General features: G+C 57.9%; 1 protein-coding gene across 1 annotated transcript in view; it reads left to right on the top strand.

Moving 5' to 3' along the window:
- The window catches only part of OPLAH (5-oxoprolinase, ATP-hydrolysing), a 49,037-nt gene that overhangs the window by 14,296 nt on the left and 7,042 nt on the right, over positions 1-27,699 (top strand). Inside the window, exons 11-22 of the mRNA XM_073329809.2 lie at positions 163-333; positions 1,017-1,154; positions 8,171-8,309; positions 8,850-8,962; positions 10,046-10,197; positions 19,967-20,127; positions 20,267-20,368; positions 21,468-21,642; positions 22,051-22,235; positions 22,399-22,545; positions 22,961-23,095; positions 24,803-24,952. Of these exons, the coding sequence (XP_073185910.1) occupies positions 163-333; positions 1,017-1,154; positions 8,171-8,309; positions 8,850-8,962; positions 10,046-10,197; positions 19,967-20,127; positions 20,267-20,368; positions 21,468-21,642; positions 22,051-22,235; positions 22,399-22,545; positions 22,961-23,095; positions 24,803-24,952 (1,768 nt within the window). The remainder of the gene's footprint in view (positions 1-162; positions 334-1,016; positions 1,155-8,170; positions 8,310-8,849; positions 8,963-10,045; positions 10,198-19,966; positions 20,128-20,266; positions 20,369-21,467; positions 21,643-22,050; positions 22,236-22,398; positions 22,546-22,960; positions 23,096-24,802; positions 24,953-27,699) is intronic.

The raw sequence follows: 27,699 nt of genomic DNA, 5'->3' as shown, positions 1-27,699 counted from the left end.
TATGGGTGCTGGGAGTGGGGGGACTGGGGGGAGCCTGTGGTTCCTGCGTAGCTGGACCCGCGCCCTGGGACCGGCCAGGGGCCGCTCTGCCCGGCTCAGGGTGCCCCCCGCCGCGTTGCCCTGAGGACCGAGCTGGAGCCCTCACGCCGGGTCTCCTTGCAGGCACAGCGGGATCCTGTCGGCCTACGGCCTGGCCCTGGCGGACGTGGTGCACGAGGCCCAGGAGCCCTGCTCCCTGCGCTACGGGCCCCAGGCCTATGCCCAGCTGGACGAGCGCCTGGCGGCGCTGGAGACCGAGTGTGTGCGGGCCCTGCAGGCCCAGGGCTTCCCCAGGTACCCGCCCCACTGGCCCAGGGCTGCCCACCGGGGTCTGGAGCTGGGGTGCTGCCGGCTGGACGCCCCGAGGAGAAAGCACTGGGTGCTGCAGGGATCAGGAGGGGCCCGTCACCCTCTGCCCCGGGGTTTGCATCAGCACCTCCCACTGCTTTCTCCGGGCGGGCAGGTGCGGGCTCTCAGGTGGGGGGCGGGCTCTTGGGGGGTGGGCAGATGGGCTCTCTAGCACTCAGCAGGCAGGCGGGCTTTCAGGGGGGCGGGCTCTCGGGGGGCGGGGGAGCTTTCAGGAGGGCGGGCGGGCTCTCTGGCGGGGGGACGGGCTCTCGGGGGGGCGGGGGAGCTTTCAGGGGGCGGGCGGGGCTCTCTGGCGGGGGGACGGGCTCTCGGGGGGGCGAGGGAGCTTTCAGGGGGGCGGGCGGGCTCTCTGGCGGGGGGACGGGCTCTCGGGGGGCGGGGGAGCTTTCAGGGGGGCGGGCGGGGCTCTCTGGCGGGGGGACGGGCTCTCGGGGGGGCGGGGGAGCTTTCAGGGGGGCGGGCGGGGCTCTCTGGCGGGGGGACGGGCTCTCGGGGGGCGGGGGAGCTTTCAGGGGGGCGGGTGGGCTCTCTAACATGCAGCAGGCGGGTGGGCTCTCTGTCTAGAACCCCCCCACCCCCCCGCAGCTAACCGCTCCCTCCCCACCCAGGTCTCAGATCCGCACGGAGCCCTTCCTGAACCTGCGCTATGAGCGCACAGACTGTGCCCTCATGTGCTCGGCCAAGGGGCACCCGGCCACGTCCGATTCCTGCCGGGCCGGGGACTTCCGCGCCGCCTTCTCCAGCAGGTGGGTGTCCCTTGCCCCACGCAGGGGCCTGGGCCTCTCCTTCCCCCGGCAGCATTGGGGCTGCGGCTGCCATCCCTTCGGGCAGGGGTCTGCCTAGGCCCTGGGGGGAGGAGTTGCTGCCCTGTGCTTCTCCCAGAACGACTGATGTGCACCGTGGCACGATCCTGAGGGCCCTGGGCTTAATCACAGAATCCTAGAAGATCAGGGTTGGAAGGGACCTCAGGAGGTCATCTAGTCCAACCCCCTGCTCAAAGCAGGACCAATCCCCAACGAAACCATCCCAACCAGGGCTTTGTCAAGCCTGACCTTAAAAACCTCTAAGGATGCAGATTCCACCACCTCCCTAGGGAACCCATTCCAGTGCTTCACCACCCTCCTAGTGAAATAGTTTTTCCTAATATCCAACCTTGACCTCCCCACTGCAACTTGAGACCATTACTCCTTGTCCTGTCCTCTTCTACCACTGAGAATAGTCTAGAGCCATCCTCTTTGGAACCCCCTTTCAGGTAATTGAAAGCAGCTATCAAATCCCCCCTCATTCTTCTCTTCCGCAGACTAAACAATCCCATTTCCCTCAGCCTCTCCTCATAAGTCATGTGTTCCAGTCCCCTAATCATTTTTGTTGCCCTTCGCTGGACTCTCCCCAATTTTTCCACATCCTTCTTGTAGTGTGGGGCCCAAAACTGGACACAGTACACCAGATGAGGCCTCACCAGTGTCAAATAGAAGGGAACGATCACGTCCCTCGATCTGCTGGCAATGCCCCTACTTATACATCCCAAAATGCCATTGGCCTTCTTGGCAACAAGGGCACACTGTTAACTCCTATCCAGCTTCTCGTCCACTGTCACCCCTAGGTCCTTTTCTGCAGAACTGCTGCCGAGCCATTCGGTCCCTAGTCTGTAGCGGTGCATGGGATTCTTCCGTCCTAAGTGCAGGTCTCTGCCCTTGTCCTTGTTGAACCTCATCAGATTTCTTTTGGCCCAATCCTCCAATTTGTCTAGGTCCCTCTGTATCCTATCCCTCCCCTCCAGCATATCTACCTCTCCTCCCAGTTTAGTGTCATCTGCAAACTTGCTGAGGGTGCAATCCACGCCATCCTCCAGATCATTAATGAAGATATTGAACAAAACCGGCCCCAGGACCGACCCTTGGGGCACTCCACTTGATACCGGCTGCCAACTAGACGTGGAGCCATTGATCACTACCCGTTGAGCCCGATGATCTAGCCAACTTTCTATCCACCTTATAGTCCATTCATCCAGCCCATACTTCTTTAACTTACTGGCAAGAATACTGTGGGAGACCGTGTCAAAAGCTTTGCTAAAGTCAAGGAACAACACGTCCACTGCTTTCCCCTCATCCACAGAGCCAGTTATCTCGTCATAGAAGGCAATTAGATTAGTCAGGCATGAATTGCCCTTGGTGAATCCATGCTGACTGTTCCTGATCACTTTCCTCTCCTCTAAGTGCTTCAGAATTGATTCCTAGAGGACCTGCTCCATGATTTTTCCAGGGACTGAGGTGAGGCTGACTGGCCTGTAGTTCCCAGGATCCTCCTCCTTCCCTTTTTTAAAGATTGGCACTACATTAGCCTTTTTCCAGTCATCCGGGACTTCCCCGGTTCGCCACGAGTTTTCAAAGATAATGGCCAATGGCTCTGCAATCACAGCCGCCAACTCCTTTAGCATTCTTGGATGCAACTCATCCGGCCCCATGGACTTGTGCACGTCCAGCTTTTCTAAATAGTCCCTAACCACCTCTTTCTCCACAGAGGGCTGGCCACCTACTCCCAATGCTGTGCTGCCCAGTGCAGCAGTCTGGGAGCTGACCTTGTTCGTGAAGACAGAGGCAAAAAAAGCATTCGCAAAAAGAAAAGGAGGACTTGTGGCACCTTAGAGACTAACCAATTTATTTGAGCATGAGCTTTCGTGAGCTACAGCTCACTTCATCAGATGCATACCGTGGAAACTGCAGCAGACTTTATATACACACAGAGATCATGAAACAATACCTCCTCCCACCCCACTGTCCTGCTGGTAATAGCTTATCTAAAGTGATCATCAGGGTGGGCCATTTCCAGCACAAATCCAGGTTTTCTCACCCTCCACCCCCCTACACAAATTCACTGTCCTGCTGGTGATAGCCCATCCAAAGTGACAACTCTTTACACAATGTGCATGATAATCAAGTTGGGCTATTTCCTGCACAAATCCAGGTTTTCTCACATCCGCCCCACCCCCATACACACACAAACTCACTCTCCTGCTGGTAATAGCTCATCCAAACTGACCACTCTCCAAGTTTAAATCCAAGTTAAACCAGAACATCGGGGCGGGGGGGTAGGAAAAAACAAGAGGAAATAGGCTACCTTGCATAATGACTTAGCCACTCCCAGTCTCTATTTAAGCCTAAATTAATAGTATCCAATTTGCAAATGAATTCCAATTCAGCAGTTTCTCGCTGGAGTCTGGATTTGAAGTTTTTTTGTTTTAAGATAGCGACCTTCATGTCTGTGATTGCGTGACCAGAGAGATTGAAGTGTTCTCCGACTGGTTTATGAATGTTATAATTCTTGACATCTGATTTGTGTCCATTTATTCTTTTACGTAGAGACTGTCCAGTATGACCAATGTACATGGCAGAGGGGCATTGCTGGCACATGATGGCATATATCACATTGGTGGATGTGCAGGTGAACGAGCCTCTGATAGTGTGGCTGATGTTATTAGGCCCTGTGATGGTGTCCCCTGAATAGATATGTGGGCACAATTGGCAACGGGCTTTGTTGCAAGGATAAGTTCCTGGGTTAGTGGTTCTGTTGTGTGGTATGTGGTTGTTGTTGAGTATTTGCTTCAGGTTGCGGGGCTGTCTGTAGGCAAGGACTGGCCTGTCTCCCAAGATTTGTGAGAGTGTTGGGTCATCCTTTAGGATAGGTTGTAGATCCTTAATAATGCGTTGGAGGGGTTTTAGTTGGGGGCTGAAGGTGACGGCTAGTGGCGTTCTGTTATTTTCTTTGTTAGGCCTGTCCTGTAGTAGGTAACTTCTGGGAACTCTTCTGGCTCTATCAATCTGTTTCTTTACTTCTGCAGGTGGGTATTGTAGTTGTAAGAAAGCTTGACAGAGATCTTGTAGGTGTTTGTCTCTGTCTGAGGGGTTGGAGCAAATGCGGTTGTATCGCAGAGCTTGGCTGTAGACGATGGATCGTGTGGTGTGGTCAGGGTGAAAGCTGGAGGCATGCAGGTAGGAATAGCGGTCAGTAGGTTTCCGGTATAGGGTGGTGTTTATGTGACCATTGTTTATTAGCACTGTAGTATCCAGGAAGTGGATCTCTTGTGTGGACTGGACCAGGCTGAGGTTGGTGGTGGGATGGAAATTGTTGAAATCATGGTGGAATTCCTCAAGGGCTTCTTTTCCATGGGTCCAGATGATGAAGATGTCAGCAATATAGCGCAAGTAGAGTAGGGGCTTTAGGGGACGAGAGCTGAGGAAGCGTTGTTCTAAATCAGCCATAAAAATGTTGGCATACTGTGGGGCCCTGCGGGTACCCATAGCAGTGCCACTGATCTGAAGGTATACATTGTCCCCAAATGTGAAATAGTTATGGGTAAGGACAAAGTCACAAAGTTCAGCCACCAGGTTAGTCGTGACATTATCGGGGATAGTGTTCTTGACGGCTTGTAGTCCATCTTTGTGTGGAATGTTGGTGTAGAGGGCTTCTACATCCATAGTGGCCAGGATGGTGTTATCAGGAAGATCACCGATGGATTGTAGTTTCCTCAGGAAGTCAGTGGTGTCTCGAAGGTAGCTGGGAGTGCTGGTAGCATAGGGCCTGAGGAGGGAGTCTCCATAGCCAGACAATGCTGCTGTCAGGGTGCCAATGCCTGAGATGATGGGACGTCCAGGATATCCAGGTTTATGGATCTTGGGTAGCAGATAGAATATCCCAGGTCGGAGTTCCAGGGGTGTGTCTGTGCGGATTTGATCTTGTGCTTTTTCAGGAAGTTTCTTGAGCAAATGCTGTAGTTGCTTTTGGTAACTCTCAGTGGGATCATAGGGTAATGGCTTGTAGAAACTTGTGTTGGAGAGCTGCCGAGCAGCCTCTTGTTCATATTCCGACCTATTCATGATGACAACAGCACCTCCTTTGTCAGCCTTTTTGATTATGATGTCAGAGTTGTTTCTGAGGCTGTGGATGGCATTGCGTTCTGCATGGCTGAGGTTATGGGGCAAGTGATGCTGCTTTTCCACAATTTCAGCCCGTGCACGTCGGCGGAAGCAGTCTATGTAGAAGTCCAGTCTGCTGTTTCGACCTTCAGGAGGAGTCCACCTAGAATCCCTCTTTCTGTAGTGTTGGTAGGGAGACCTCTGTGGATTAGTATGCTGTTCAGAGGTATTTTGGAAATATTCCTTGAGTCAGAGGTGTCGAAAATAGGGATTCTAGGTCACCACCGAACTGTATCATGTTCGTGGGGGTGGAGGGGCAGAAGGAGAGGCCCCGAGATAGAACAGCTGCTTCTGCTGGGCTGAGAGTATAGTTGGATAGGTTAACAATATTGCTAGGTGGGTTGAGGGAACCATTGCTGTGGCCCCTTGTAGCATGTAGTAGTTTAGAAAGTTTAGTGTCCTTTTTCTTTTGTAGAGAAGCAAAGTGTGCGTTGTAAATGGCTTGTCTAGTTTTAGTAAAGTCCAACCACGAGGAAGTTTGTGTGGAAGGTTGGTTTTTATGAGAGTATCCAGTTTTGAGAGCTCATTCTTAATCTTTCCCTGTTTGCAGTAGAGGATGTTGATCAGGTGATTCCGCAGTTTCTTTGAGAGCGTGCGGCACAAGCTGTCAGCATAGTCTGTGTGGTATGTCGATTGTAATGGATTTTTTACCTTCAGTCCTTTTGGTATGATGTCCATCTGTTTGCATTTGGAAAGGAAGATGATGTCTGTCTGTATCTGTACAAGTTTTTTCATGCAGTTGATAGATTTCCACTCCATACGGCTAAATGCAGTGCCTTGCAACATTCGCTTTTTCCACATCCTCTGTCACTAGGTTGCCTCCGCCATTCAGTGAGGGGCCCACACTTTCCTTGACTTTCTTCTTGTACCTGAAGAAACCCTTCTTGTTACTCTCAACATCTCTTGCTAGCTGCAACTCCAGGTGTGATTTGGCCCTCCTGATTTCACTCCTGCAAGCCTGAGCAATATTTTTATACTCTTCCCTGGTCATTTGCCCAATCTTCCACTTCTTGTAAGCTTCTTTTTTGTGTTCAAGATCAGCAAGGATTTCACTGTTAAGCCAAGCTGGTCGCCTGCCATATTTACTATTCTTTCTCCACATAGGAATGGTTTGTTTCTGCAACCTCAATAAGGATTCTTTAAAATATAGCCAGCTCTCCTGGGATGATTTCGCTGGGGATTGAATCATAGAATCATAGAATATCAGGGTTGGAAGGGACCTCAGGAGGTCATCTAGTCCAACCCCCTGCTCAAAAGCAGGACCCATCCCCAATTAAATCATCCCAGCCAGGGCTTTGTCAAGCCTGATCTTAAAAACTTCTAAGGAAGGAGATTCCACCACCTCCCTAGGCAACGGATTCCAGTGTTTCACCACCCTCCTAGTGAAAAAGTTTTTCCTAATATCCAACCTAAACCTCCCCCACTGCAACTTGAGACCATTACTCCTTGTTCTGTCCTCTTCCACCACTGAGAATAGTCTAGAACCATCTTCTCTGGAACCACCTTTCAGGTAGTTGAAAGCAGCTATCAAATCCCCCCTCATTCTTCTTTTCCGCAGACTAAACAATCCCAGTTCCCTCAGCCTCTCCTCATAAGTCATGTGTTCCAGACCCCTAATAATTTTTGTTGCCCTTCGCTGGACTCTTTCCAATTTATCCACATCCTTCTTGTAGTGTGGGGCCCAAAACTGGACACCTCACCAATGTTGAATAGAGGGGGACGATCACGTCCCTCGATCTGCTCGCTATGCCTCTACTTATACATCCCAAAATGCCATTGGCCTTCTTGGCAACAAGGGCACACTGCTGACTCATATCCAGCTTCTTGCCACTGTCACCCCTAGGTCCTTTTCCGCAGAACTGCTGCTGAGCCATTCGGTCCCTAGTCTGTAGCTGTGCATTGGGTTCTTCTGTCCTAAGTGCAGGACCCTGCACTTATCCTTATTGAACCTCATCAGATTTCTTTTGGCCCAATCCTCCAATTTGTCTAGGTCCCTCTGTATCCTATCCCTGCCCTCCAGTATATCTACCACTCCTCCCAGTTTAATATCATCCGCAAATTTGCTGAGAGTGCAATCCACACCATCCTCCAGATAATTTATGAAGATATTGAACAAAACCAGCCCCAGGACTGACCCCTGGGGCACTCCACTTGACACCGGCTGCCAACTAGACATGGAGCCATTGATCACTACCCGTTGAGCCCGACAATCTAGGCAACTTTCTACCCACCTTATAGTGCATTCATCCAGCCCATACTTCTTTAACTTGCTGACAAGAATACTGTGGGAGACCGTGTCAAAAGCTTTGCTAAAGTCAAGATACAATACATCCATTGGTCCTGCTTTGAGCAGGGGGTTGGACTAGATGACCTCCTGAGGTCCCTTCCAACCCTGATATTCTATGATTCTATGTATGACTCCTTTCCCACTCATGTTATTCTCCCAAGGGATCCTGCACATCAGTTCCCTGAGGGAGTCAAAGTCTGCTTTTCTGAAGTCCAGGGTCTGTATTCTGCTGCTCTCCTTTCTTCCCTGTGTCAGGATCCTGAACTCGACCATCTCATGGTCACTGGGCACCTGAGGGTTAGTGGGCAGCAACTACCCAGGGCTCGCTGGAGACTTGCCTTGTGTCTGCCAGGCCACTGCCCCTGCCCCACCTGTGGCCCAGAGGAGCCCTGCCTTGCAAGGGGTGCAGCGGGGCTTGTTCTCAGCCACGTGCCGGGCTGGTGGGCATCTCTGCAGCCCCGGTGCAGCGTGTGTCTGGGGTAACGGCTGCCTGGCCCTGCAGGTACCTGAAAGAGTTTGGCTTCACCATCCCCGGGCGCCCTGTGGTGGTGGATGATGTGCGGGTGCGAGGCACTGGGAGCACCGGGATTGGTCAGGACGAGCCAGTCGCGGCCAGCGGCAGACCTGCCCGTGTGGAGACGGTGAGACTGAGGGAGCAGCGCTCTCCCGCCCCGCCGTGAGCGCCCCCCACCCTGGGGCAGTGGAGAGGGGGTCGCTCCCTCCCTGCCTAGGGGCAGGTGGGCTCTGGGATGCGGCAGCACCTCTCCCAGGGCAAACCCACAAGCCCCTGCTTGTCAGTGATCTGCTGGTCCTCCCGCATGCCCTGCCTCGGAGCAGATCCTGGGGGCTCAGCTCTTCCCAGAGAGGGGGCGGCACAATGGGCACCTCTCCTGCGCACCACAGGCCCGCGGGGCGCTGAGTGCAGGGAGGGCAGGCTGCCTGGGGCCCAGGCGTGCTCTGAATGCGCTGAGCCATGGCCTGTGGGTCCAGATGGCTCCTCTGGGGCAGGGCAGGATCAGTGCCTGGCCCATGGCCCCACAATCTGAACTGCTGAGACAATGGCTCCAGCTATGCCAGGGGGCGGGGGAGGGGGTTCCCTGTTAAGTGATGCACAGCAGGGCGGGGTTGGGGGAACCTGGGCCCAGGCACTCTCAGGGCATCCCCTTTTTCTCCCTGGCCAGGTGACCCGCTGCTATTTCACCGATGGCTACCTGGACACCTGCGTGTACCTGCTGGAGGATCTGTCCTGGGACCACTCCATCCCCGGCCCCAGCATCATCATTGATAAGAACAGGTAGGAGGAGGGGTAGATGGAGCCCGGACATATGAGTTCTATTCCCATCACTGCGGGGAGAGCCTGGGCCAATGGTGAAAGGAGGACGCTGGGCATCAGGATGCCTGGGTGCTGTGCCCAGTGTCGACAGGGGAGAGCTGGGCCGGGCTGAGAGGGGTGGTCAGCGCTCCTGGGTGCTGTGCCCGGTGTTGAGAGGGTAGAGCTGGGCCGGGCTGAGATGGGTGGTCAGCGCTCCTGGGTGCTGTGCCCAGAGTTGACAGGGTAGAGCCGGGCCAGGCTGAGATGGGTGGTCAGTGCTCCTGGGTGCTGTGCCCGGTATCGACAGGGTAGAGCTGGGCCGAGCTGAGATGGGTGGTCAGCGCTCCTGGGTGCTGTGCACAGAGTTGACAGGGTAGAGCCGGGCCGGGCTGAGATGGGTGGTCAGTGCTCCTGGGTGCTGTGCCCGGTATCGACAGGGTAGAGCTGGGCCGAGCTGAGATGGGTGGTCAGCGCTCCTGGGTGCTGTGCCCGGTGTTGAGAGGGTAGAGCTGGGCCGGGCTGAGATGGGTGGTCAGCGCTCCTGGGTGCTGTGCCCAGAGTTGACAGGGTAGAGCCGGGCCGGGCTGAGATGGGTGGTCAGTGCTCCTGGGTGCTGTGCCCGGTATCGACAGGGTAGAGCTGGGCCGAGCTGAAATGGGTGGTCAGTGCTCCTGGGTGCTGTGCCCGGTGTCGAGAGGGTAGAGCTGGGCCGGGCTGAGATGGGTGGTCAGTGCTCCTGGGTGCTGTGCCCGGTGTCGAGAGGGGAGAGCTGGGCTGGGCTGAGATCGATGGTCAGCGCTCCTGGGTGCTGTGCCCGGTGTCGAGAGGGTAGAGCCGGTCCGGGCTGAGATCGATGGTCAGCGCTTCTGGGTGCTGTGCCCGGCCCAGCCTCTGACTTGCTCTGTGGCTGGGGAAGTCTCTGTCCCTCCTGCATGAGAGGCTCTGCAGTGCGGTTCAGGGAGTTCTGGACAGTGGGTGGTGATGGACGTCCTGGGGGGCGATGGGAAGTGCTGCCCTGGGGAACCCTCCCCAGGGCATGTGCAGTAACACAGCCTCATTCCTCAGCACCATCCTCATTGAGCCGGGCTGCACGGCCTCCATCACCCGCCATGGGGACATCAGCATTGCCGTGGGCTCCGAGAAGCAGGGCCCCATCAGCACCCAGCTCGACACCATCCAGCTCTCCATCTTCTCCCACCGCTTCCTGGGCATTGCAGGTGAGGCTGCGGCACCAGGCCAGCTCCCAGGCCCTGTCTCCACGTGTGTCGTCCAGGAACTTCTCTCATTCTTTTCTGAACCACGTTATAGTCTTGGCCTTCACAACATCCTCTGGCAAGGAGTGCCACAGGTTGACTGTGTGTTGTGTGAAGAAATCTTTCCTTTGGTTTGTGTTAAACCTGCTGCCTGTTAATGGTTGGTTTAGAAACAACAAATCCTGCATCTCGGCAGAGGGTTAGACTAGGTGGCCCTTGCAGTCCCTTCTAACCCTGTGGGTCTATGATTCTAGTTTCATTGGGTGACCCCTGGTTCTTGTGTTATGTGAAGGGGTAAATGACACTTCTCTATTCACGTTCTCCACACCAGTCATGATTTTTAGGCCTCTATCTTATCCTCCCTTAGTCGTCTCTTTTCTCAGATGAAAAGTCCCAGTCTTATTAATCTCTCCTCATATGTATGTTTTCCAGTTGTAATGTTTCTTTTTTGAGATAGGGCGACCAGATCTGGAAATGGTATTCAAAGTGTGGGAGTACCATGGCTTTATAGAGAGGCATTAGGATATTTTCTGTCTTCGTATTTATCCCTTTCCCAGTGATTCCCAACAATGTTCGCTTTTTTGACGGCTGCTGCACATTGAGTGAATCTTTTCAGGGAACTCTCCACAGTGACTCCAAGCTCTCTTTCCTGAATGGTAACAGCTAATTTAGACCCCATCAATTTGTATGTAGAGTTGGGATGATGTTTTCCAATGTGCATTACTTTGCATTTATCACCATTGAATTTCACCTGCCATTCTGTTGCCCATGTTAGGGCTTCCTCTCGTCCTCCCTTGGTTCTTGTCACCCAGACAGAAAGCAGAAGGCCAGAGTCCGACGTGCAGGCAATGTGATGGTTATTGGGGTTACCAAGCAAGCATAATCCGCACTCTGTACACCAGCAGAGCTGTTCCCTGTCCCCCTCCTCTTTATTAACAGGGCAGTTATACCTGTAGAGCACGCCTGGCACCACCCTTTACAGTTTATGGTCCTGTTCCATTTTGGAGGGTTGTGAGTCTGGGGGCTTCCGTGCCACCTCTTTTGTACCTCTTTTGAGGGAAGGGTAGGGAGTGAGGCCAGGCTTTTCTTTGGCTTTTAGTGTTTCTTATGCCTCCCCCTCATCTCCCTTTGCCCCTCCTCACTGGTTCCTTGGCCTTGGCTTGCGGGAGGAGCTGTACACCGTACGCAGCCACAGATAAAAAACCCGGAATTCTGTCTCAGCCTAAATACTGCATTGCATCACTAGCAGCCACTCGCCCCCGTTTGGGAGATCCCTTTGCACCTGTGACGAGGCGGGTCCCAGCGGGACCCGCCTGAGAGTGTCCGTTCAGGACAAACTGCTTCAAGCAGGGCAGTCACGGCCTCAGGCTGGGGTTCCCGTGCACACCAAGGCAAACCAAACCAGCCAGCCAGAGAGGACTTTGGTCTCACCCCACTGGCTAACCACAAGTCACACAAGCAATTCCCTTAGAGGAGGGGTCGGCAGCCTTTCAGAAGCGGTGAGCCGAGTCTTCATCGATTCACTTTCATTTAAGGTTTCGCCTGCCAGTCATACATTTTAACGTTTTTAGAGGGTCTCTCTCTATAGGTCTATATATTATAGAACTAAACTATTGTCGTATGTAAAGTAAACAAGGGTTTCAAAATGTTTAAGAAGCTTCATTTAAAATTAAATTAAAATGCTGATCTTACACCGCTGGCCCGCTCAGCACACTGCCAGCCTGGGCTTCCGTTCACCTAGGCCGGCAGCAGGCTGAGCGGGGCCTGGGCTGGGACCCCGGCTGGCAAGGGGCCGGCAGCCAGGACCCCAGACCGGCAGCGGGCTGAGCGGGGCCTGGGCTGGGACCCCGGCTGGCAAGGGGCCGGCAGCCAGGACCCCAGACCGGCAGCGGGCTGAGCGGGGCCTGGGCTGGGACCCCGGCTGGCAAGGGGCCGGCAGCCAGGACCCCAGACCGGCAGCGGGCTGAGCGGGGCCTGGGCTGGGACCCCGGCTGGCAAGGGGCCGGCAGCCAGGACCCCAGACCGGCAGCGGGCTGAGCGGGGCCTGGGCTGGGACCCCGGCTGGCAAGGGGCCGGCAGCCAGGACCCCAGACCGGCAGCGGGCTGAGCGGGGCCTGGGCTGGGACCCCGGCTGGCAAGGGGCCGGCAGCCAGGACCCCAGACCGGCAGCGGGCTGAGCGGGGCCTGGGCTGGGACCCCGGCTGGCAAGGGGCCGGCAGCCAGGACCCCAGACCGGCAGCGGGCTGAGCGGGGCCTGGGCTGGGACCCCGGCTGGCAAGGGGCCGGCAGCCAGGACCCCAGACCGGCAGCGGGCTGAGCGGGGCCTGGGCTGGGACCCCGGCTGGCAAGGGGCCGGCAGCCAGGACCCCAGACCGGCAGCGGGCTGAGCGGGGCCTGGGCTGGGACCCCGGCTGGCAAGGGGCCGGCAGCCAGGACCCCAGACCGGCAGCGGGCTGAGCGGGGCCTGGGCTGGGACCCCGGCTGGCAAGGGGCCGGCAGCCAGGACCCCAGACCGGCAGCGGGCTGAGCGGGGCCAGTGGCTGGGACCCCAGACCAGCAGTGCGCTGAGCGGCTCAGCCCGCTGCCACTCAGCCCGCTGCCGGTCTGGGGTTCTGTCCGCCGGCTCCTGTCAGCCAGGGTCCCAGCTGCAGGCCCCGCTCAGCCCGTTGCTGGTCTGGGATCCTGGCCCTGCCCATATAGAGTGGGTACCTACCTTCTCCCTGGTTCTAGCCCATTCTCTTCCTCTCTCTCTGCACAGGGCTGGGGGTGAAGGAGCAGGCTGGGGGTTGAGGTGTAGGGTCTGGCTAGAATGAGGAGGGGGCTCAGGGTTGGGGCAGGAGGTTTGGGTGTGGAGTGCTTACCTGGGCAGCTCCCATTTGGTGCGAGGGGTGCAGGTGGGGAGGTGGGGTGGTGATGCAGGAGCTCCCATTTAGTGCGAGGAGTGGGGGTGGGATGTGCGGGGTGCAAGAGTCAGGACATGGGGTGTGTGGGGGGCTGGGGGTGTGTGAGGAGGGTGCAGGAGTCAGGGCAAGGGGTGTGGGGGAGCTGGGTATGTATGGGGGGTGCTGGAGTCAGGGCTGGGGTTGTGGGGGGGTGCAGGGGTCAGGGCAGAGGGCTGGGTGTTTGTGGGAGAGGTGCAGGGGTCAGGGCAGAGGGCTTGGGGTGTGGGCCGGGGTCGTGGGGGTGCGCCCAGCCCCTTGCCCTGAGCGGCTCACGGCAGGAGGCTGGAAGGGATATGCGGATTCCAACCCCTTCCCCAAGGCCCCGTCCCCACCTCTTCTCCACCTCCTCCCCAGAGCAGTGAGCACAGCTGCAGCTCGGCTTCCCCCCTCCCTCGCAAGGGCCAAGGGCAGTCAGCTGATCGGCCGCAGGGAGGGAACAGAGGAGGGGCGGGGGAGAAGAGCGGGCCGGGGCAGGCAGGATTTTTAATGGCTCACTGCTGCCTGCCGGGATCCCGGCCTGGGTTCGGCAGCAGGCTGAGCAGGGCCAGCGGCTGGGACCTGGCAGGCAGGAGCGTGCCATTAAAAATCAGCTCGCATGCCGTCTTTGGCACGCGTGCCATAGGTTGCCGACCCCTGCCTTAGACACTCCAGTTTCCCAGTATCACCACCAGGGCCACTCGTTATGGGGACAGATGGTTATGAAAACCAATACCCCAGTAAGAGAAAAGAGGTTATTTCGATCCCAAAGGACCAAGCCCCAGACCCAGGTCAATATACAAATCAGCTCTTACCCACAAATCACATTGCTGCCGATCCTTTCGAATCTAAAATCTAAAGGTTTATCCAGAAAAGGAAAAGGATAGAGATGAGAGCTAGAATGGGTGAAATGGAATCAATGACAGACAGGAACGGCCAAGTTCTTGGTTCAGGCTTGCAGCAGTGAGGGAATAAACTGCAGGTTCAAATCCAATCTCTGGAGAACATCCCCAGCTGGGATGGGTCCTTCAGTCCTTTGCTTAGAGCTTCAGTCTGTAGGAAAGTCCCTCCAGAGGTAAGAAGCAGGACTGAAGACCAGATGGAGATGAGGCATCAGCCTTTTATAGTCTCCTCCAGGTGTAAGAACCCCTCTTTGTTCTTACCGTGGAAAATTACAGCAAAAATGGAGTTTGGAGTCACATGTCCATGCATGACTCAGTTTTTACAGGTGGCAGCCATTGCCCACATGCTATCCTGAACGTCTCCAGGAAGACTTCTTATGTGGATTGGAGTCTCCCATGGTCTATTGTCAGTTAAGTGTTTCTTGATAGGGCACTTAACTTGCAAATTCCTTTCAAGAAGCTGACCAAATGCTTTACGAAGGCTTCTTGGAAACAAAACACATCAAGATACCAGTACAGAGCTAATATTCATAACTTTAACTGCAAAAATGATGCCTGCATGCAGACAGCATAATCATGATCAGCAAGCCATAACCTTTCCATAGACACCTTATACGGCAACCTTTGTACAATATTGCTGAAAATAGATAACGGTGGTTGCAACAATGATTTATACGGTCCCAGGTTATATCAGTAACGTCACAGTAACTCTTCGCAGACTGCCTGGGACTTAACTATCTTGATTAATTTAGTGTTATCTGCAAACTTTGCCACCTCACTGTTTACCGTTTTTCCAGATCAGTTATGAATATGTTGAACAGCACAGGTCCCGGTATAGATCCTTGGGGGACCCTGATATTTACCTCTCTCTGTGAAAACTGACCTTTTATTTCTACCCTTTGTTTCCTATCTTTTAACAGTTACTGATCCCTGAGAGGACCTTCCTCTTATCCCATGGCAGCTTTCTTTGCTTAAGAGCCTTTGGTGAGGGACCTTGTCAAAGGCTTTCTCAAAGTCCAAGTATGCTATTGTCACGGAGTCCCTGGGTGATGCTCTGGAACTGCTCCCCATGAAGCCAGTCAGGACTCTGGGGAAGTCTCCTTTCTGTGAGCAGCCTGTTTTCAGGACACACAGCTCACCCAGCTTCCCCCTTCCTGGGTCTGACCTCGGAGCATTCAGCCTCCTCTGCCCCCCCGGGCGCTTCCCACAGCAAGTCCGCTCATGCGGGGCTCCTGGGGATGCCAGAGGGTCCTGCCCCCCAACTCCGCAGTCAGACGTGACTCTCAGCCAACCAGTAAAACAGAAGGTTTATTAGACGACAGGAACATGGTCTAAAACAGAGCTTGCAGGTGCAGAGAACAGGACCCCTCAGCTGGGTCCATTTTGGGGGGGCAGTGAGCCAGACAAGCACGCCTGCACTTCACTCCATGTCACACCCTTATCCCACCACCTAGATACTTAAGAACTGCATAGGGGAAACTGAGGCACGCCCACACTATTCGGAGGAAACATTAAGAACAGTCCCACTTCGTCACAGCTATGTCCACTGGATCCCACTTGTCCACGTGCACAAGTCCATGGGGCCGGACGAGTTGCATCCGAGAGTGCTGAAGGAATTGGCGGCTGTGATTGCAGAGCCACTGGCCATTATCTTTGAAAACTCGTGGCGAACCGGGGAAGTCCCGGATGACTGGAAAAAGGCTAATGTAGTGCCAATCTTTAAAAAAGGGAAGAAGGAAGATCCTGGGAACTACAGGCCAGTCAGCCTCACCTCAGTCCCTGGAAAAATCATGGAGCAGGTCCTCAAAGAATCAATCCTGAAGCACTTGCATGAGAGGAAAGTGATCAGGAACAGCCAGCATGGATTCACCAAGGGAAGGTCATGCCTGACTAATCTAATCGCCTTTTATGATGAGATTACTGGTTCTGTGGATGAAGGGAAAGCAGTGGATGTATTGTTTCTTGACTTTAGCAAAGCTTTTGACACGGTCTCCCATAGTATTCTTGTCAGCAAGTTAAGGAAGTATGGGCTGGATGAATGCACTATAAGGTGGGTAGAAAGCTGGCTAGATTGTCGGGCTCAACGGGTAGTGATCAATGGCTCCATGTCTAGTTGGCAGCCGGTATCAAGTGGAGTGCCCCAAGGGTCGGTCCTGGGGCCGGTTTTATTCAATATCTCCATAAATGATCTGGAGGATGGTGTGGATTGCACTCTCAGCAAATTTGCGGATGATACTAAACTGGGAGGAGTGGTAGATACGCTGGAGGGGAGGGATAGGATACAGAAGGACCTAGACCAATTGGAAGATTGGGCCAAAAGGAATCTGATGAGGTTCAATAAGGATAAGTGCAGGGTCCTGCACTTAGGACGGAAGAACCCAATGCACAGCTACAGACTAGGGACCGAATGGCTAGGCAGCAGTTCTGCGGAAAAGGACCTAGGGGTGACAGTGGACGAGAAGCTGGATATGAGTCAGCAGTGTGCCCTTGTTGCCAAGAAGGCCAATGGCATTTTGGGATGTATAAGTAGGGGCATAGCGAGCAGATCGAGGGACGTGATCGTTCCCCTCTATTCGACATTGGTGAGGCCTCATCTGGAGTACTGTGTCCAGTTTTGGGCCCCACACTTCAAGAAGGATGTGGATAAATTGGAGAGAGTCCAGCGAAGGGCAACAAAAATGATTAGGGGACTGGAACACATGAGTTATGAGGAGAGGCTGAGGGAGCTGGGATTGTTTAGCCTGCAGAAGAGAAGACTGAGGGGGGATTTGATAGCTGCTTTCAACTACCTGAAAGGGGGTTCCAAAGAGGATGGCTCTAGACTGTTCTCAATGGTAGCAGATGACAGAACGAGGAGTAATGGTCTCAAGTTGCAGTGGGGGAGGTTTAGATTGGATATTAGGAAAAACTTTTTCACTAGGAGGGTGGTGAAACACTGGAATGCGTTACCTAGGGAGGTGGTAGAATCTCCTTCCTTAGAGGTTTTTAAGGTCAGGCTTGACAAAGCCCTGGCTGGGATGATTTAACTGGGAATTGGTCCTGCTTTGAGCAGGGGGTTGGACTAGATGACCTTCTGGGGTCCCTTCCAACCCTGATATTCTATGATTCTATGATTCTATGTTTGTTGACCCCTCAAAGAACTCTAGTAGATTGGGGAGGCATGACTTCCCTTTACAAATGCCAGGTTGACTCTTCCCCAGCAAATCGTGTTCATCTGTGTGTCTGATAATTCTGTTCTTTACTATAGTTTCAATCAATTTGACTGGTACTGAAGTCAGGCTCACCGGCCTGTAATTGCTGGGATCACCCCTGGAGCCTTTTTAAAAATTGCGTGTCATATTAGCTACCTTCCAGTCATCTGGTACAGAAGCAGGTTGAAATGAGAGGTTACAGACCACAGTTAGCAGTCCTGCAATTTCACATTTGCATTCCTTCAGAACTCTTGGGTGAATCCCATTTGGTCCTGGTAATTTATTCCTGTTTAGTTTATCAGTTTGTTCCAAAACCTCCTCTTATGACACCTTAATCTGGGACAGTTCCTCAGATTTGTCACCTAAAAAGACTGGCTCAGGTTTGGGAATCTCCCTCACATCCTCAGCTGTGAAGACCGATGCAAAGAATTCATGTAGCTTCTCTGCAATGGCCTTATCCCCCTTGGGTGCTCCTTTGGCACCTCGATCGTCCAGTGGCCCCACTGGTTGTTTGGCAGGTTTCCTGCCTCTCGATATACTTGCTGTTAGTTTTTGTGTCTTCAAATTGTTTTTTGGCCTGCCTAATCATACTTCTGCACATGACTTACCACAGTTTATGTTCCTCTCTATTTTCCTCAGCAGGATTTGACTTCCAATTTTAAAAGCTGTCTTTTTGTCTCTACCCACCTCTTTTGCTCTCTGGTTTAGCCATGGTGGCATTTCTTTGGTCCTCTTACTTCTTTTTGTTTTCTCCTGTGGGGTATACATGTAGTTTGAGCCTCTATTATGGTTTTTGTAAAAAATGTCCATGATGCTTGCAGGCATTTCACTCGTGTGACTGGTTAAAGCACAGTCCGAGTCCCTGCCGGTTAGCCCAGAGCCAGGCTGAGCTGCCGTCAGTTCCATGCTCAGGCTGTCTCTCGCTCAGGCCTGGTCGACACCAGAAAATCAGGTTGGTTTAAAAACGTTAGTGAGGTGTGTGAAAAATCCCTCCCCCCGCATGGCATAATTAAGACAACCCGTGGAGACAGAGCTAGATCGATGGAAGAATTCTTCTGTCGACCCAGCTGCCGTCTCTCGGGGAGGTGGATTAGCTATGCCAAGCGAAGAACCCCTTCCGGGGGTAGGTGGTGTCTACACTGACGTGCTACAGCAGCATGGCTCGTGCTTTAAGTGTAGACAAGCTCTCAGTCTGATCTCCTTGGGCAGTTCCCAGATGAGAGCCCTGACTCCCTTCAGCAGCCTACTCCCCCCCCCAGGCCTGTGTCCTCCAGCTGGGGGGTCTTTGCTCAGCCTCCCTGCAGAGTGGTGGGGAAACCCCTCTCCCCCTAGGCCATGGGTGCCAGGTATCAATGTCCTGCTGCAGGCTTTTCCATTGTTCACTGCTTTGGGGTCGGCTGGGCTAGTCCTTTCCAGTGACCCCTCCCGGCTCAGGCAGCTGGGCACCATTCCTACCCAGGCCTCAGCCTGCCCTGAGAGCACATGGGAGGTGAGGAGTCACTCCTGGTCCAGGTACCAGCCCACAAGCCAGGAGCTGGGCTGTGACTCCCAGGGCAGGAACATAAGCCCCACGGGAGGAGCAGCAGCTCAGTCTGCTCAGTGTGACTCCAGGGCTTGGAACTCTCTCCTGCCCGGCAGTGACAACAGAGCCCCCCAGACTTCGCCTGCTCCAGCCCTGCTCTTGGGCCCAGGCCCACCCTGTTCCTAGTCCTGCTCCAGCCCTGCTCTCACACCAAGCCCAGTCCGATGCCTGAGTCTGGCTCCGGCCACTAGGCCTCCCCAGCCCAATCACCATTTCAGACAAAACAGCCCTTTTCTCCCCTCCCCCATGACGGTTGCCATATAGAGGAAACTGAGCCACATTTAGGCTTCATAAAAATACTACAGAAAATCCCCACTTCCAGTGCTCTCAGCTGGGCCCATCCCACAAGCCAGGGGGACTGGGCAGGGCAGTGCTTGGATGGGAGACTTCCCAGGATGCCAGAAGCTGCTGGGAGCAGCATGTGGGCCCAGTAGGGGACACGGTCCCCTTGCAGTTGGGGCTGACCCCAGTGCAGCGCTAGAGGGTGCTCCGCGGCTGGAAGTGTTGCTAGGGTCTCTGGCCCACGTACCCCAGAGTCGGCGTGTTAACCCCACTGTCCTGGCCCCATTCTAATCAGGTGGAGCTCCTTCTGCCTCTCCAAATTCCCCCTGGGGCTTCAGCTGGAGCACAGACTCTCCTTCACTACCTGTCCCAAGCTGCTGACCAGCCCTGCTGTGTGGCTGTTACCCAGCCGTTCCGTGCCCCACCCCAGAGGCAGCTGCCTTTCACATAGCATCTTTTAAACAAACTGTCGCCCAAGGGCTGCCCCAGTTCAGTCAGGGGGTGTGGGGCACCGAGAGGCATGTTGGACAGGGAGGTGATGTGTTTGTGGCTGAGATTTGGGAGGAGCTGCCGGGTCCATGATACAGAGGCCTAGAGGCACTGGAGCTGTGGTGAAGAAGGCTCTTGCACAGAGAGTGTGTAACGTGCAGACAGGTTGGTGCTGGGGAAGTGGGGGAGAGACGGACCCGTGATGCCAGCTGGAGCCAAGGATGTGGGGGGACTCTGCCTGGTCTGCTGAGCTGCCTAGGTTCTGGGAAGGGGAGTTGCATGGCTGTGGGGGTGCCCTTGGGGCTGGGGGTTCCTATGGAATGGCTCCCTCCTCGGGGTTGGTAGCAGTCGCTTCATCTCGCCCTGCAGAGCAGATGGGCCGGATCCTGCAGAGAACGGCCATCTCCACCAACATCAAGGAGCGGCTTGACTTCTCGTGTGCCCTCTTTGGGCCGGATGGGGGGCTGGTGTCCAACGCTCCCCACATCCCGGTGCACCTGGGGGCCATGCAGGAGACTGTCCAGTTCCAGGTAGGTGCAACCCCGGCACACATCTCTTTGGCATCCCCCTGCGCCCTGGCTCTGCGCTTTGAGGGCTGGGCCTGCGGCTCCCCCAGGGCTGGCCAGCCCCCTGGACGGCCCCTGAGCACCGCTCTCGGTGCCGTTTCAGATCCGGAACCTCGGGGCTGACCTGAACGAGGGCGACGTGATCCTCAGCAACCACCCATGTGCGGGGGGCAGCCACCTCCCAGACCTGACTGTCATCACACCTGTGAGTACCACCGGCAGGGCCCGGGCAAGGGGCAGCTGGTGCCTCTGGGCTGCAGCTCCCCATGTCAGATTGTCACAGAGTCCCCGGGCGATGCTCTGGAACTGCTCCCCATGAAGCCAGGCAGGACTCTGGGGAAGTCTCCTTTCTGGGAGCAGCCTGTCTTCAGGACACACAGCTCACCCGGCTTCCACCTTCCTGGGTCTGACCTTGGAGCATTCAGCATCTTCTGCCCCTCCGTGCGCTTCCCCCAGCAAGTCCACCCAGGTGGGGTCTTGGGGAAGCCAGAGGGTCCTGCCCCCCAACTCTGCAGACATACTTGACTCTCAGCCAGCCAGGAAAACAGAAGGTTTATTAGACGACAGGAACATGGTCTAACACAGAGCTTGCAGGTGCAGAGAACGGGACCCCTCAGCTGGGTCCATTTTGGGGGGCCGTGAGCCAGACAACCGCATCTGCACTTCGCTCCATGTCCCAGCCAGCCCCAAACTGAAACTCCCTCCAGCCCCTCCTCCCCTGGTCTTTGTCCCTTTCCCGGGCCAGGAGATCAACGGATTCCTTTGTTCTCCAACCCTTTAGCTCTCACCTTGCAGGGGGGAAGGGCCCAGGCCATCAGTTGCCAGGAAACAGGGTGTCGGCCATTCTCTGTGTCCAGACCCCTGCACACACCTGCCCTCTAGGGCTCTGCAGTGATCATACACCCCTATCCCACCACCTAGATACTTAAGAACTGCATAGGGGAAACTAAGGCACCCCACATTATTCAGAGGAAACATTAAGAACAGTCCTGCTTCGTCACACAGATCCAGCCAGAAGCCATTCTTTGGGGGGCAGCCCTGGGGCCCCTGTGTGACATGAGTTTATGGGTCTCAGCCCATTCCTGAGCAGGCAGTTGTCCCCACCCCAGAGGTGCCAGCCCCCAGGGCACTGTGGCCTCAGCAGAGAGGGCAGGGGCCAAGCAGGGCTGGCAGGCTGGTGACTCAGGGCAGTGGGTAGGCCAAAGGCAGGGGCAGCGTGTGGGGGTTGCCCCACACCTTGCAATGCCCTGTCCTGAGCCCCTGCAGGGTCCCTGGCTCCGATTCCAGCTGCTCTCCCCTCCCAGGTGTTCTGGCCAGGGATGCCAAGGCCCGTGTTCTTCGTAGCCAGCCGCGGGCATCATGCGGACATTGGGGGCATCACGCCCGGCTCCATGCCCCCTCACTCCAAGGCGCTGCAGGAGGAAGGCGCCGTCTTCGTCTCCTTTAAGCTGGTGAAGGACGGAATCTTCCAGGAGGAGGGTGAGTCTGCGGGGACAGGATGGGGGCTGCATGTATGAGCTGGGGGGAGCAGCTAAGCAGCCTTGGGCTAGATCCGCATGTGGATGGGAGACCCCCAAAGGGATCCCTACTCTCTGGCCCCAGGGGAGCCATCCTCCTGACCCTGGCACGAGCTCCCCTTCCGCGCCAGCCGGGCGAGCGGGCTCCGTCTCCGAGCCCTGCGGGGGGGAGGCAGGATTTGTTCACTGGGTGTTTGCCTCCCCCAATGCCCCAGGCTGGGGAGTGGGTAGATCTCGCCCCCCGGATAGCACCGTCCTGCCCCGTCAGTGCGCCCCGGGGGGCGTGAATATCCCAGCATGCAGTGCAGCCCGTGGTGCCTGCCGGCCCCGTCTCCAGGGGCCCGCTCGCACCTGCCCCTCCGCTCAGCAGCTGTGACCGAGGCCCTGCTGGCTCCCGGCCGCATCCCAGGCGGCAATGGCACCCGCCAGCTGCAGGACAACCTGTCGGACCTGCGGGCGCAGGTGGCGGCCAATCAGAAGGGGATCCAGCTGGTGAGCGAGCTGATTGGCCAGTACGGGCTGGAGGTGGTGCAGGCCTACATGGCACACATCCAGGTAAGCGGGGAGGGGCCTGGTCTGGGGTCCTGGGGCTGCTGTGCCCCGATCTCTGTGCAAAGGAGCAGGAGCCCAGGCTCCCCTGCCCTCCACGTCCCGTTCCCAGCTGTGCCCCAGCCCTGGGGCAGCCCCCCCCACCTCACTGCCCTGCCCTGCCCCACAGGCCAATGCAGAGGTGGCGGTGCGGGACATGCTGAAGGGCTTCGCTGCTCGCTGGGGGGGGGCGACGCGCCCCATGGTGGTGCAGGCTCAGGATCACATGGACGACGGCTCCCCCATCCGGCTGACGGTGGAGGTGGACCCACAGGAGGTGAGCCAGGCCCCTCTGCTGGGGGTCGGGGCTGATGTCGGGGGATCTGCAGGGGGAGGAACTGGGGGGGGGTAGCAGGAGGTTGAGAGAGTTGGGGGGGATCCAGCTGGCGGGAGGAGAGTTAACCCAAAGGTGGGGGACCCAGTGGCAGAGGTAAACTCCCATCTGATGGGTGAGCAGGAATGGGGCTGGGGGTGACTCCAGGGGGGGTGAATCTGTGGGGGAGGAGCTAGGAGGTTGGGGCAACTCTGATGGGGGAGGTGGGTGCTGGGGTGACCCAGGATGGGGGGAGAGGGGCTGGAATGAAGGAGGGCCAGGCTTCTGGGCTGACCCCAGAGTGGGGGGGTGGATGCTGGGCTGACCCTGCCTAGGGGGCAGGGCGCGCGGAGCCCGTTCTGAGCCCGGCTCTCCGCAGGGCAGTGCTGTGTTTGATTTCTCCGGCTCGGGCCCCGAGGTGCATGGAAACTGCAACGCGCCCCGCGCCATCACCCTCTCGGCACTGATCTACTGTTTGCGCTGCATGGTGGGCCAGGACATCCCGCTCAACCAGGTGGGCCCAGGAGCGGTCTGCAGGGCAGAAGGGAGCGTGGGGCCGGGGCCGGGGCTGGGACAGGGCGCGCTGGGAGCTGCGGTCTCTGGGTGTCCCCGGGGCTGGGACAGGGCGCGCTGGGAGCTGCGGTCTCTGGGTGGGGCCGGGGCTGGGACAGGGCGCGCTGGGAGCTGCGGTCTCTGGGTGTCCCCAGGGCTGGGACAGGGCGCGCTGGGAGCTGCGGTCTCTGGGTGTCCCCAGGGCTGGGACAGGGCGCGCTGGGAGCTGCGGTCTCTGGGTGTCCCCGGGGCTGGGACAGGGCGCGCTGGGAGCTGCGGTCTCTGGGTGGGGCCGGGGCTGGGACAGGGCGCGCTGGGAGCTGCGGTCTCTGGGTGTCCCCGGGGCTGGGACAGGGCGCGCTGGGAGCTGCGGTCTCTGGGTGGGGCCGGGGCTGGGACAGGGCGCGCTGGGAGCTGCGGTCTCTGGGTGTCCCCGGGGCTGGGACAGGGCGCGCTGGGAGCTGCGGTCTCTGGGTGTCCCCAGGGCTGGGACAGGGCGCGCTGGGAGCTGCGGTCTCTGGGTGTCCCCGGGGCTGGGACAGGGCGTGCTGGGAGCTGCGGTCTCTGGGTGTCCCCGGGGCTGGGACAGGGCGCGCTGGGAGCTGCGGTCTCTGTGTGGGGCCGGGGCTGGGACAGGGCGCGCTGGGAGCTGCGGTCTCTGGGTAGGGCCGGGGCTGGGACAGGGCGCGCTGGGAGCTGCGGTCTCTGGGTGGGGCCAGGGCTGGGACAGGGCGCGCTGGGAGCTGCGGTCTCTGGGTGGGGCCATGGCTGGGACAGGGCGCGCTGGGAGCTGCGGTCTCTGGGTGGGGCCGGGGCTGGGACAGGGCGCGCTGGGAGCTGCGGTCTCTGGGTGGGGCCGGGGCTGGGACAGGGCGCGCTGGGAGCTGCGGTCTCTGGGTGGGGCCGGGGCTGGGACAGGGCGCGCTGGGAGCTGCGGTCTCTGGGTGTCCCCGGGGCTGGGACAGGGCGCGCTGGGAGCTGCGGTCTCTGTGTGGGGCCGGGGCTGGGACAGGGCGCGCTGGGAGCTGCGGTCTCTGGGTGGGGCCGGGGCTGGGACAGGGCGCGCTGGGAGCTGCGGTCTCTGGGTGTCCCCGGGGCTGGGACAGGGCGCGCTGGGAGCTGCGGTCTCTGGGTAGGGCCGGGTCTGGGACAGGGCGCGCTGGGAGCTGCGGTCTCTGGGTGTCCCCGGGGCTGGGACAGGGCGCGCTGGGAGCTGCGGTCTCTGGGTGGGGCCGGGGCTGGGACAGGGCACGCTGGGAGCTGCGGTCTCTGGGTGGGGCCGGGGCTGGGACAGGGCGCGCTGGGAGCTGCGGTCTCTGGGTGGGGCCAGGGCTGGGACAGGGCGCGCTGGGAGCTGCGGTCTCTGGGTGGGGCCGGGGTGGCACAGGGCGCGCTGGGAGCTGCGGTCTCTGGGTGGGGCCGGGGCTGGGACAGGGCGCGCTGGGAGCTGTAGGCTCTCTGGGTGTCCCCGGGGCTGGGACAGGGCGCGCTGGGAGCTGCGGTCTCTGGGTGTCCCCGGGGCTGGCACAGGGCGCGCTGGGAGCTGTAGGCTCTCTCTGTGCCCCCTGTGTCTGTGCACTTGCCTGGAGCAGTGGGTTCAGCCCCAGTTCGGTGGAGGGCAGAGGGTGGGGGTGCTCAGGGCAGCCTGACGCCCTCTCCCCCATGGCAGGGCTGCCTGGCCCCGGTGCAAGTTCTCATTCCCAAGGGCTCCATCCTGGACCCATCCCCGGAGGCTGCCGTGGTCGGGGGCAACGTGCTGACCTCACAGAGGGTGGTGGACGTGATCTTCAGGGCCTTTGGGACCTGCGCCGCCTCCCAGGTGAGAGCGTGGGGGGGCAGCATGCCCTGTGTGGGGCTGGGGAGGGGCAGCTGTGGATCTGGGCCCTCGGGCTCTCCCTGGCTGGGGCTTGGACAGGGGCACAGAAGCAGTGGGGTCTGGCGATTCCTCCAGCCTGCGGGCATAGGGCACGGGCAGTATGGCGGCTGTGCCCAGCCGAGGCGAGTTGCCTGTTGAATGGGCCCTGGCGGCTGGAGGCATCCCACAGGATGGGGCTGGGCGTCCCTTGGGCTCTGGCTCGCCCTCCTCCAACTGCCTTGGCTGGGGCTGGGCCAGGGCCGAGTACGCAGCTGGGCTGGCCTGCCTCTCCTCAGGACCAGGACCCCAAGGCAGGGGGCTGGCTGGCACAAGATGTGACAGAGCAGGGAGTGGGGAGGATTCACCTGGGGATGTCGCAGGGGAGTTTTACTGGGACTGTCTTGTTACGGCGTCCCCGGGCGATGCTCTGGAACTGCTCCATACAAAGCCAGGCAGGACTCTGGGGGAGCCTCCTCTCTGGGAGCTGCCTGTCCCAAAGGCAAGATGCTTACACAGCTTCGACCTTCCTGGGTCTGACCTCGGAGTATTCAGCCTCCTCTGCCCCTCCGTGCGCTTCCCACAGCGAGTCTGCTCAGGTGGGGTTCTAGGGAAGCCAGAGGGTCCTGCCCTCCAACTCCGCAGACAGACTTGACTCTCAGCGAGCCAGGAAAACAGAAGGTTTATTAGACGACAGGAACATGGTCTAACACAGAGCTTGCAGGTGCAGAGAACAGGACCCCTCAGTCAGGTCCATCCTGGGGGACAGGGAGGCCAGAGCCCCATCTGGGCCTCCCTCCATTTCCCCAGCCGGCTCCAAACTGAAACTCTCCAGCCCCTCCTCTCCTTTGTCTCTCTCCCGGGCCAGGAGGTCACCTGATCTCTCTGTTCTCCAGCCCCTTCAGTCGGCACCTTTGCAGAGGAGGGGCCCAGGCCATCAGTCGCCAGGAGACAGGGTGTCGGCCATTCTCTGTGCAGACACCATCACACCTGCCCTCTAGGGCTCTGCAACAATCCCACCCCCTTATTCCCCCCACCTAGATACTTAAGAAAGGCATAGGGGAAACTGAGGCACCCACACAGTATTCAGAGAAAACATTAAGAACAGTCCCACTTTGTCACACCTCTCCCCCCTTCGAGATCGAAATGAGTGGGGTCACTTTAGCCAGTGACCCGGGGAAGTTCGAAGCCACCAACGTTCCCATGGATGCCCCAGCATCTCTCCCGTTCCTTGGTGGGCGTTACACCAGGCCCTTCCAGTTTCACGCCCTCCCTTAGGTCGGGGGTGGTCAATAGCACTCACAGGCCGCATGTGGGAAGGTTTATGCGGCCCGTGCCCTTTGGCCACCCCAGTACCCCTGGGGTTCAAACTGGGATCGGGTCTTCTCCCAGCGCTCCAATCTGGAGGGCTGCGATTGGGCTCTTTTGCTTAAAAGCCCCCATCTTGACCATGGCCGGCTCTGGGCTTGGATAGCCGCTCCCCACCTTGTGGCCCAGGTACGACACCTCTGCCATCCCCACTTTACACCTTCCTGCTTTTACCGACAGTCCTGCCTGCTTCGGGTGACCCAGCCCCCTGTTCACTGGGGACACGTGTTCCTCCCAGGCCTGGCTAGAGACACAGGTATCATCAACGTACGCCAGGGCCAAGTTCTCCCTCCCCCTCAGTAGCCAATCCACCCGGTGCTGGGGGGTGGCCGACGCCCCCCCGAGGTCGAAAGGCAGGACCAGGAACTCAGAGAGCCCCAAAGGGGTGGTGAAGGCAGATTTCAACCTGGCATCTGGGTCCAAAGGCTCCTGCCAGTTGCCCTTGGTGAGATCCTTAGTAGGGAGGTAGTGAGCCCCCCCAGCTTGTCTAGAATCTCACCAGGCCTAGGCCTGGGGTAGGCATCGGACGCGGTGATATCCTTAAGCTTCCGATACTCCCCACAGAACCAGATCGACCCGTCTTCCTTGGGGACCCACCCCAGTGGCACGGCAGGTCCTCTGACCCCGCGGCACGGCAGGTCCTGCGACCCCGGACAGAGGGTGGGGAAGGCTGGGACAAGGTTGAAGCTCCCTTGAGACCCCTGCCCATCATAGAGGAACCTCTCCAGAAGGGGGCTCTGGACATAGTGGGGCCCCTCAGCAAGGCGACCTGGTCGGGGAACAAATACGTCCTGGGGGTGGTGGATCTCGCCACCTGCTACCCAGAGGCGGGGACTCTGTTCTCCACCGAGGCAGACACCAGGGCAGACGCGCTGCTGACCATCTTCAGCAGAGCGGGGTCCTTACAGACCAGGGGTCCAATGTCCTATCAGCCCGGCTCCAGGGCTGGTGGGAGAAAGGTGAGGTCTGGCCCACCTGGGCCTCTGCAGGTGACCCTCCATCCCACGGGCTGGTGGAGAGAGTCTATGGGGCCCTAGGGATGGTGCTGAGGACTTTTATGAATCAGCATCCGCAGGACGGGGACAGGCACCTGCCCCACTTGTGGTATGGGGATGTGCCCCAGGAATCCACCGGGTTCTTCCCTTTGAGCTGCTGTGTGGGAGGAGAGTGAGGGGACCCCTGGACCTGGTAAGGGACGGTTGGGAGGTGAAGGGGGGAGACCCCCAGGTGGAACTCTTCCCTGAGGTGGGAGCCAGTCCTCCCATCAGGTGTCCCCCATTCAGAGTCACTGGGAAAACAGCCCAGAGCCTGGAGAGGGAGGTCAAGGACATGCTGACTTTAGAGGT

This window comes from Lepidochelys kempii, chromosome 2, assembly GCF_965140285.1.
Source record: "Lepidochelys kempii isolate rLepKem1 chromosome 2, rLepKem1.hap1, whole genome shotgun sequence".
NCBI classification, from domain to species: domain Eukaryota; kingdom Metazoa; phylum Chordata; order Testudines; family Cheloniidae; genus Lepidochelys; species Lepidochelys kempii.
The sequence above is the reverse complement of the archived record's forward strand: the minus strand, read 5'-3'. Positions and strand labels throughout refer to the sequence as shown.